The 11048-nt window shown below is 43.1% G+C and overlaps 1 protein-coding gene across 1 annotated transcript in view; it reads left to right on the top strand.

Moving 5' to 3' along the window:
* Positions 1 to 529: 529 nt before the first annotated feature.
* GABRA5 (gamma-aminobutyric acid (GABA) A receptor, alpha 5) overlaps positions 530 to 11048 on the top strand; it is a gene marked incomplete at its 5' end in the record, with an annotated part of 49805 nt that continues 39286 nt past the window's right edge. The window contains 3 exons of the mRNA XM_010132458.1: positions 530 to 651; positions 2457 to 2524; positions 2638 to 2858. Of these exons, the coding sequence (XP_010130760.1) occupies positions 530 to 651; positions 2457 to 2524; positions 2638 to 2858 (411 nt within the window). The remainder of the gene's footprint in view (positions 652 to 2456; positions 2525 to 2637; positions 2859 to 11048) is intronic.

Here is an 11048-nt window from a genome sequence, read left to right as displayed (position 1 = left end):
TGGCATGTAAGGGTTAAAGAGTACCTTCAGGCAGGCTTGAAGGAGTGTCCCCAGGCAAACCCATGCTGCTCATGCAGCTCCCCTGCCAGCTGATGCAGTTCCCAAAGACTGGAGAGCTAACCTGGGGAAAAACCAGTAACAGCTTCTCCTGGCCCTCTGAACTGACCTTGCTCCCCGCAGGGAATGGTGGCATGTCAGCACTGGGGAAGTGGTGAGGCTGAGGAGGGGCAGGGCAGTGTGGGGGACTGGGATCTCCCAGTGCGTTATGGCAAGAGGGTCAGTGGGCTCAGATGTGCCTCAGTGTGGTGCCCCAGGGCAGTACCTCCATGGCATGGGTCCTTCTTTGGGTCCTTCTTCTCCACTGACAGCTATTTGTGATTGATTATAGCAGTGACGAAATTGCTGCTGCTCCCTGTGCTGCTCAGCTGGAGCAGCAAGAGAGGGGAGAGGCTTGAAGGTTCCCTTAAGACTGAAGCCCCCTGAGGCCGTCACGGCGTTTGATGTGTTTCTTTTCATTTGCATAAAATAGCTTCTCGCAAACGCCAACAGCATCGGGAAAAGAGGACGCCAATGATAACATCACTATATTCACCAGGATCTTGGACGGTCTGCTGGATGGCTACGACAACCGACTGCGGCCGGGACTGGGAGGTAGGATAACACATGCATTGTGGCCAGTTTCCCACTATGCAGGACCATTGTCTACATGATGACCTCCTGAACAGGTACCCATACGTGACACAAGCCTTGATGAAGAAGTTGTGTTTCATTAGCTCAGTGAAGCCCAGAAAGTAGATTTGTCTTCTGGCAAACAGGGCACAATGCAAAGGTCACTGAAAGTCATCTTCTTTCAGTCATGGAGATCATCTGAGGTTGGGTTAGGAAAGCATGTGATGCAGTTTTTCTGTAATTGAATACGGTTTGAGTTTCTTTTCTTTCTGGTACTCCCTAAGGTGAGCGAGACAGGGTGCTCACAGGTTGCTGCAAGGTTTCCTCACTGGTCAGCATGTATAAAATTATGCCAGTGACAAAAATCTCTCTTAAAAACACATCCCCAAACCACCCATTTTTAGACAGCTACAGCAAATCTATACTGATATGTCATTTTGATAACCTCTACAGCAGCTATTTTAAAACCATAACATGTGAATAGTTGCTTGCCATCGTAACCTTGTTGAGCCCTCCTCCAGCTCTCTATCCCCCAGATTTCTCTCATCTTCTACCCATGTGTAAACCATCTGTTATGTTTCTTCTCGGCCCTTTTTTAATCCGGCTACCCCCACCCCTTCCTCTTGTGAGACCAACACATTTGCTTCCATCCCTTTCTCTCCTTCTCCTCTCACTTTACACAGAGATGCTTGAAAATAGGGCTTGATGCTCCTGCCTTATATAACAAAGTTCTGAAATTTCTGCCCTTAAATTAAATTACTCCTGGATTTGAAAAGATGCCAGAAGGACTTAGAGACTTGAGGGTAGAATTAATTTCACCTAACTATGGACATCTATAATACAGATGTCTGAGACTGGGCAAATCACCCAAGCCAGCATAGGGGAAAATGTCCTTCCAAGATAGACTTCATCTCACCCTGTAGTAGGTATTGAATATGAGCCAGCAACATGTGCTTACATCCCAGAGATCAAATCACAACCTGGGCTGCATCAAGAGAAGTGTGACTGGCGGGTCGAGGAAGGTGATTCTGCCCATATACTCCACTCTCATAAGACCCCGCTTGGAGTACTGCGTTCAGCTCTGGGGCCCCTGGCATAAGAAAGAGATGGACCTGTTGGAGAGGAGGGGCCATGAAGAGAATCAGAGGGCTAATGAGGGCAAGCTGAGAGCTGGGGTTGTTCAGCCCAGAAAAGAGAAGGCTCTGGGGAGACCTTATAGCAGCTTTCCAGTACTTAAGAGGGGCCTACAGGAAAGATGGGGAGGGACTGTGTATCAGGGAGTGTGGTGATAGGACAAGGGGTATTGGATTTAAACTAAAAGAGGGTAGATTTAGATCAGATATTAGGAAGAAATTCTTCACCATGAGGGTGGTGAGGCACCAGAACAGGTTGCCCAGGGAACCTGGAGGTGTTCAAGGCCGGGTTGGATGGGGTTTTGAGCAACTTGGTCTAGTGGAAGGTGTCTCTGCCCATGGCAGGGGGGTTGGAACTAGATGATCTTTTTGGTCCCTTCCAGCCTGAACCATTCTGTGATTCTGTGATCTATGATCAAAACCTGTTGGTCAGAGGAAGTGAACCCTTGAAGGGCCTGTTTCTTTCCATGGATTATAAGAAGGGAGCCTGGGCTCCCAAAGGTTAACAACTGCATTTGATCAGGGATGAAATGCCTCCTCAAATGTCTTCCTAATTTCAAGCTTTTGGGGATTTTTGAGTGATTCAGAAATGCATCACAGGCTTGTATTTGTACCTTAAAGCAACTACTAATACACAACCTGTATTTATTACAGAAAGAATAACTCAGGTGAAAACAGACATCTATGTTACCAGTTTTGGTCCTGTGTCAGACACAGAAATGGTAAGTTCAAGCATGTGGCTGCCACCCCCATTGTATTTACATTGCTAAAGTCATTTTTGGAACGGTTGCTTCTGTTCAGATCCTGCAATACTTCAACTGTTTCTTTGTGCCAGGAATACACCATTGACGTTTTTTTCCGACAAAGCTGGAAAGATGAAAGGCTGCGATTCAAAGGCCCTATGCAACGTCTCCCTCTTAACAATCTGCTCGCCAGCAAGATTTGGACCCCAGACACTTTTTTCCACAATGGCAAGAAGTCTATTGCTCACAACATGACAACCCCGAACAAACTTCTGCGCCTGGAGGATGATGGCACACTGCTGTATACCATGAGGTAATAAACGAGATCAATTTCTTCTAATGCTGATTCCCAACTACCTCTACAAATACTTGTGGGGAGCATTAGCTCCCCCACTCCTAGCAGAGTCAGGCAACCTATCTTTCACCCATGTTTATGTGAATATCAAGAAAAATGGAAAACATAATTGGTGCCTACAAGTACCAATTAATTTGTAGCTTCTGAATACTGCTAGTGCTTAAATATTTCCTTTGATTAAATGGAAGGCATATTCTCAACAGATTTGATGATTCAGTCCAGCCTTTTTATGAAGATCTGTTCTCTCTTACTGTTTGTATTTGCAGCTGTAGTGCTGATTGCAGAACTGTCTCCAAGGCCAGAAACTGAGATCTCCTTCTGGGGCAGTACATCTTGAACCATTGGATCTTTTATTATTATTTTCTTTCAGTTTCACTGATAGTGCTAAAAGGCAAATCATTATAGAGATAAATGAAATAGGCTAGCAGCATTGTGAATCGGCTTTAGCAGGTACTTTCCTGACAACAAAGCTGGCACTGTATTAGCAGAGAAGCAGATTTGTGTCTCAGATGTTCAGGGTCGTGCTCCTCATCTGATTAGAGGATACGACCAAGCTTCATCATTGCACAATCTAGATATAAGGTATGATATTGGTAACGATAGAGGATTGTCTTGAAATTCTTCTCAGACCAAATCCCACATTGATACATGGCAATTTGCTCATTAAAGGTAATTAGCCTGTAGTAATTAAGACTGCTGTCAGCAACAGGGTTTTGTCCAAGAGCATAGTCCTATGGACAACACTTGAAAAAGAGATGAAAGGAAAAACCTACTGAGCAACAAAGTGTTGCTTTTCTCATATGAGCCTGGAGTGGTACCTGAGAGCCAACAAAGTGCTCAGGAGCCTGAAGTTTGGTGCTGAAATGAGTTTTCAGCAGGCAGTCCCCAGCAAAAGAAGTGGGAAGCAGAGCTTCCACCGGGACTCAGTCCCACTGCAGCGCTGGCGCTGCGGGGCAGAGCCAACAGCCATCTGATGCTGCACGTTGCAAGGACAAGCCCTGAGCTCACTCCTGGGGCCCAGTGGATAAGACTTGTTGGGGCTTGAGGAGATTACACTTTCGTATGCAGGCACCTGGAGCTTCCCAGATTTTATTTCAGGTGTTTTTGACCTGTTTTATTTTTTCATTTATTTTTTCCCTAGCCTTAAATCCCTTCTTCTGAAAGGAAAAGAGATTTAGGAGATGTAGGGTATTTGTATGTAAGTCCTTACAGCTTTAGACCATCACAGCTGTAACTGCGCTAGTGCTAAAAAGACTTAGACATGACAGAGGTCATGCTTAAAAGATGGAAAAAAACCCCTCATTTTCTCTTCAGTTACGTGTTATTGCTGTTCTTGTTAGCCCCAAGTCAGTGATCTCCGCAATAATAAACTGAAACAATGCAAGGATACGCACACATGCTTAATTGAATAAAGGACAGAATAACAACAAGAGAAAATTATTTTCATAAATTTATTTGTAATGCCAGCCTTAAAACCAGTCTCACTGCTGCTAGGACTACACTAGCACTACTCCAGAGACTGCTGCAGAGGCAATTCCTGATTATCTGTGTAAATTACTTGTGTAAGCAAAGTCCAGATCAGGTGTACAGTAACCCTGGAGCAAAACATTACATTACGTAGTGGATTCACAGCTGGCATGTAATTTCTGTGCAAGCACTGGGTTTTGCAGTGTTAAATGCAGGAAAGCACAATGAGCTGAGCCACCTGAGGTAGCAGAGCAAGACCCAGGTGAGTGAAACCTAGGTGAGCTTACTGCTGAATCTGAGTTACTCTGTGGAGGTCCCTCTCCTGTGACCGTGGCAGAGTATTCTCACATTAGATGCTCTAGGTATACTGAGGAAAACAGTGTCCTGCTCAACATACGAGGCTGGGGAAAAATTTGGGTTTGACACAGACTTTCTCATCATCCCACTCAGTCCCTTTTCCGCTGGTTTTCACAGGGGAAAGCTCTTTGGGATTGACATTTTTGTAAGTTACAGAAAGAGACGGAACGCTTTTCTAACCTAAAAAACATGCAACATAACATTTTTTTTTGGTAGAGTATTGTGTGTGGGTGTGCATGTGTGTGGAAATAAATTCCCACTAACCATGGTGTATGTGATAAGAAATGGAGCGCAAAGCTTTTTAAATAGCTTGCCTTCCACTATTGCAAGTAATAACTTTAAAAATAAGACTGTCTGTGCTATTCTGTTTAAACACAAGTCAGGAGACTGCTTTTGTAATGTGCATGGAGCTGTGCTGCTTTAGGGATAGCAATTTTTCATGATGGGCGTTTCAGCAGCGTGAGCGATGCTCTGATGTGAGGTGGCTTAAGGATCCCATCCCAACCAGTGCAGAGGTGGCTGTGACGTGCAGCCAGCTCCTTCATGCCTTTGCATGTCCTGATGAAGACAGTGCTAACTAGGATGGCCTTGCTTGAGAAGATAGGCAGCATTGGGCTTTTCGAGGGGAGAGCTGCTTGTCTCAGTGCTGGTGCACTGGTTGAAGGTACTGGGTCTTAGCTGAGGCTTGAGCCCCATCTGCTGTAGCTCCCATCAGGCTTACTAGATTCTCAGGATCTGGGGATGTGGAGACAATACTCTGTTAGCTCTGCATTCCCCTCGTTTCCAAGGAGGAATTGCGAACTTCCCAGACTGTACGTAGGAGTAATTCGTGTGGGGAGGATTGGACCCTCTGTCATTGACGGAGATGCCTGAATTGCTTTTGCAACCTCGCATCTGGCTGCCTGAATGAAGAGGAGGAAAGCAGCCGAGACGATGCTGACCTTCTGTCTTATTTGACTTCCAAATATACAGAATATGATCAGCTGAGCAAACTTCCAGCTTTAGCACTTGTCAGTACATACATTTTCATGATACATGTGTTTACTTATAAAGAAAAAATTTATTCTTTGCATCTTGCATTTGACAATACTTTGCCTAGGTCAGAAGTTGATGGGGTATATGATGCTAGGGAAATCTGATAAATGGGCTTGTATATACATGTAGTTTTAAAACCTTTCTGCAGGAAGATATAAGGACACAGCATGTAAAGACAGATTTCATAGGCAGCAGCATCCTCTGCAGGGAATAACTTAACTAATTCTGGTTGTCTTTGATTTGGTAGACATGATTTGCTTTATTTCACTAATGGTTTACAAATGATACACTGCTGAATTGAATGTTGCAAATTGTGGTTTTGCCCCTAGAGGGGAGTATTGTCTGTAGCTCCACTTTTAAATATTATTTTTCAGTAAGAGCTCTGAGGTAAAAAAGCACTAGCAAATATGCTTCATATTTCACTAATCTGTATAGAAAATAGCTTTGTAAATTGAGGCAAGAATTTTATTTGTTCCCGTTAAAAACTTAAAAGATATTTAGTTTATCTTGTCTCAGAAATAGATGTTGGAAAGAGCAAAAAAATAATTTATTCCATGAAACTATTCTGAAAAATGGGGACAGTGATTTAAGCAACCTTTTTGGGCTAAGAAAAGAACCAACATGTCTCAGTGGGTTGCATTTTTTCACTCTGTGGGAATTGGCTATAAAGACAGAAGCCCTGATAAACTTTGCTGTAGAACGCAACACAAAAAGGAACTCAGTAATGGCAGTGATGAAGAGTTTATTACATTATTGTACAATTTTAAATAAAAAATGTTCAAGTATTTTGGACATAAGGAAAAAACCCCCCCCCCCCCCCCCCCAAAAAAAACCCCAAACAACCCAAAACAAAAAACAAACCTGTGAAGAAGCCAGAAACTGTATGAAATAGAGCTTGCTCACTAGGGCTAAACTTTTGGACTATAAATTAACTTTTTGCCAGCGGCTCATAGGCATTTTAAAATTATTTCTATCAGCTTATAGATACTGAAAAAACTTTCTGTGTCATCAGGAGGGCTAGGCTCCTTGGAGCCCCATCCTCACTGTCATTCTGAAAGGATCCCCAACCCCTTTTGCCTCCACTAGTACTGCCAGGTATCTGGTACAATTTGGGATTTTGAATATGAAACAGTCATATATCTGAAGAATGTACGAACAGACTTTTCCCATGTTATTAGGGCAACTGAAGGTTGCCAGAGATCCTGAGAAAGTTTACAGTTAAATTTGTCCAATTAATCTGCAAATGCATAATTTATCAGCTCAACACTGCAGACATTTGTTAGTATGGTGTTAAGAAACTCCAAAATTTTTAGTACAGCCCTGAAATACAGTTGTCTTTACCGCTCCTGGAAGATATTTAAAGTTCAGTAGCGTGTAGGATGGCTATCCACTTGATGGCAGCATAACCACGCTGCTTGCTGTTCTGTAGTGACTACACGGGCTCTTCTAGGCTGAGAATAATTGGTTCTTATATTAGCACTGAGCATGAAAATTCTACACGCAAGCGTACACATGTCCTGGATGCATGTTAGCACAGAGTCTGCTGTTCTGTGAAGCACTTGATTAGCAAGTTAACCATCTTATGCTGTAGAGCTATTGGTTATAAAACCAGTTGACTGGAAGATACAGTGCTGCTTTAAAAACATCCTTTGAGAAAGGCAGGTTTTGTTTGCTTGATTTTTTTTAAGGGAAAATTATTCAATGAAAAATGGGTGGGTTCTCAAGCACTGGCTTTGCCAGAAGGCAGCCTCTCCCAGGTGCAGGTTTGCTTGCGTGGTCCTAAGTGAGGAGGGACCAGCAAATCTATGCTTTCAGTGAACCCTTAGTTCTCAATCAGCCAGCTGTCTAGATGGGAACATTTCTCTTCAATTTGAATATGTTGTTCTTATTTCAAAGGGAAGATTTCATTTATGCCTCCATTTATATTTACAGAAAGGGATCTGTCAATGCTTTTGGGCATTGTATACATATTACAAAACTAATTAGGAGCTATCAAGCCATACAAATATGCATTTTCTTTCCCTGCGTTAGACTTGCTGCCTTTTATTTCATATTCGAGCTTCAAACGGCCTGAAGCTGGAAGAAAAAAGAATTCTAAACATCAGGCTGAATCTTACAGAGAGATGAAAAACTGCCGTGGTGGCAAGGACTCTCAGCTGCTTTTAAAAAAATTCAGATTTTGACAGAGTGAGAGAAAATAGGGATATATGAAGTGAAAGGCCTTTCCCTGAGGATAGCAGCAGGGTTCTTGTTTTAACACCAAGCCTATCGGTTCCTGTCTCTCTCCTTTGATTGCACATTGCCCTACTTCTCAAAAGCTGTCCTTCAAGGAACCAAGATTGTTATTTTGAAAAATCCGTGGTTGGAGTTACCCACAGGGAGAGAAAGGCATCAGAGGAGACTGTGGTGTAATACATTCAAAATGCTCAATTATAACCTCCCCAAATACAGTCCCTTTGGAGAATGCATGACAACAGTGTGTTCTGCTGGACATGAAAGTGGGCAGAGCCCTGCAGAGATCTCCATCACCTCTCATCACAGAGATGGTAACTCACACAGCAAGGGCAGAACTGATTAAAAGACAAAATCCAGACTAGAACCAGCCCAATCTTGGATGAGGGAGAAGCTTGCCTGGACTTTGAGGGGTTACAAAAGGTCCAACTTTAGTTTAAGGTCTGCACTGAGCACAGAGGCAGACCCAACTTTCGCTTGAGGTTAACTGGTACAATTTCTGCCACATTCCCTTGTGCTCCCCCCTCTTCCCCGCTGTGTAAGGACAAACCAGGAGGGCTGACCTGGTGTCTCAGGTGTGTTTGAAGGGTATGGGGTGACTGAACAGAAATAGGAGGGAAGCACTGCCCTGATGGGTGCCCTCCAAGCACCCCCAGGAAAGCACAGCTGCGTTGGTGACTCTGTCTTGGCCCAAATCTGTGGATGGGTCCCAGCTTCTGCAGCTGGGGACTTTGGAAGTACCTGAAGAACCGTTATGGCTATGCTATCTTTTTTTTTTATTGCTGGGGAAGTTTAACATTACAGTCAACTTCCTAGTCATTTCACTTACACTGAAATTAAAATGTTCATTTGCCTAATCAGAAATACGGTTCCCTGAAGGACATTTATGTTTGTGCTGAAACATCAGACTGCCAATGAGTAACCTAAAATACGCTGTGGTGGAGTGTGCCAAGCAGGATGGGTGGGATTCACCTCAGCTAATTTTACTCATCTGTAGTGTTGATGGTTGCAGCTGAATTGCTCCCAGTGCAGGGGAGAGACTTAAGGAGTTCGATGTCTGCATTATTTCAGATATCTACTTTAGTATTAAAGATGCTTATTTCTTTCTGCTCGCACTTTAGGGTGTTCCTGATTTTTTCACAGTGGCAGAAAAAGAAGCACAGGGTAACTGCTATTAATATTGATGTCTGTATTTAGTCATATGAAACCCATCCTACTTACTTATTTCCACTGGTGTTTCCCACCCCCATATTCATGTAGCCGGGAAATGAGTAGCGTGCCAGCCACCTAAAGCTATGAGATGTTCTGGCTAACAGCTGGTCCTGTAGCTGTGTGATGGAGGACTTGCACAGTTTCCTCTCCGTGTGATATAAAGCCTAGGGTTGTGCAAGCGTAGCACATGTGGGCATACTGAAATTGAGTTTGTTCCTCCACTTCTGTCTAGGTTGGTGTAGGAGGGAATATAGTGCGCCTTAGGGGGAGCTCAAGAAACCGCCGTAAATTGCAATCCTGCCTTTGCTTATTTAGATGAAGAGAACAGCCCATAGAATGGTGGTGAGGAAAGGGCTGTCTGGTAAGCCATGCCAGAGGCCACCTGGTGGTGGGTACCTATGGTTGAATCAAGGGTAGAGAATCAGAAAGATGCATTTGAGGGCTTAGGTGAGATAAGGTTTTGCAAGAAATGGGACAGAAGGGTTTTGGGGAACAGGATACTTGTTACTGATGATGGTCACTCAGGAGTAAGGTACTGCAGGTTGGGATATAGGTATCTGAAGTAGTCAGAAAGTAAAGGCATGTGTGCGAAGACTAAAGGGCTTAGGGAGGATGGGGAGCAGCTCCAAGCTACTTCAGAAAAGAAGACTTCAGAAAAGGAAGGGCCTGGTCTAAGATGTTTCAGAAATGTCTGATCAGGTGAACGTATTATGGTGGAGTGAGAAATTAATCCTGGATTGTGTTATACCAAATAACCTGTAGGAAATTCTTGGTAATTTGCCCTTCTCTAAAGGCTCAATCAAATCAAAATACCAATATATATAGCTGTGTGAAGTTGTGCAATGGGTGTGGGTAGGAATAGTCTTCATTGTCCCACTGTATCCCTTTCTAATTGTCTTGTTCAGCCTTTCTACAGGAAAGTGTCTTAGTGCAGATGAAAAAATGCACATGGCTTGTCCTCTAAGGAGTGGTGCACTGGCCATGTCTGTTTCTAGTCCTTTGTCTGCTCAGTTCTTAAGACATTGCCTTTGGAGACCTCAGTTACTTTCTAACAGATCTTACTGTGTTAACTTATCTTATGTTGATGTTCAGCCTGACTTTCTACTGTTAAATTAAAATTTCCTGAAACCACATACACAGATTTTTATCTTATAGTCATATTTATATCACTCAAAAAAAATTCAAACTCTTATTTCTATCTGGTTCCTCTAAATGATGAATCAAGTTTTTTTTTACCAGGCTTTGGCTAAAATCCTGAGGGTGTATCTGTTATATGCACTATATCCCATATAAAAGCCTAGGAAGAATTCCTGCGAGCAAGGTTGGCCTTCTGCTTGCATACTCGTGCCAGGAATTTGGGCCAGGAATCTGGGATTGATAAAAACCTGGATTATTTTAATGTCTCAGTCAAACTTCATAAGATTATCTCATTGCTCCATCTCTTCAGTGATTAATGAACTCATGTGTCCTGCCAATGTGAAAAAAATGCTGTATTTGACTTGGAAATTCAGCTACAAGATAAGATAAATTAATCTTCAACATTTTTAGTCAAAATAATAAATACCTACTATGTTTTTGCCATTAACTGTGCATCTTGAAAACATCAGTTAAACAAATCAATTTCAGCATCGATTTAACTCAAACCACTATCTCCAGGTTTGCTCAGTCCAGTTGGCAAAATAAGTTTCTCACTCATTCTATCTGCTTTTGCTTTTCTGTCTCTTCTGAAGGTGTCGCTGAGCTGACGTGTTGCTGAGGTATAGGCACAGCTCTATCCCTGTTTGCATATAAGGGCACAGGGGTGCCTGCCCTGAGGGGAATAGTACCCCACTGATCTCACCAGGA

Source organism: Buceros rhinoceros, unplaced genomic scaffold, assembly GCF_000710305.1.
Source record: "Buceros rhinoceros silvestris isolate BGI_N320 unplaced genomic scaffold, ASM71030v1 scaffold9830, whole genome shotgun sequence".
Classification (NCBI taxonomy): domain Eukaryota; kingdom Metazoa; phylum Chordata; class Aves; order Bucerotiformes; family Bucerotidae; genus Buceros; species Buceros rhinoceros.
The sequence above is the reverse complement of the archived record's forward strand: the minus strand, read 5'-3'. Positions and strand labels throughout refer to the sequence as shown.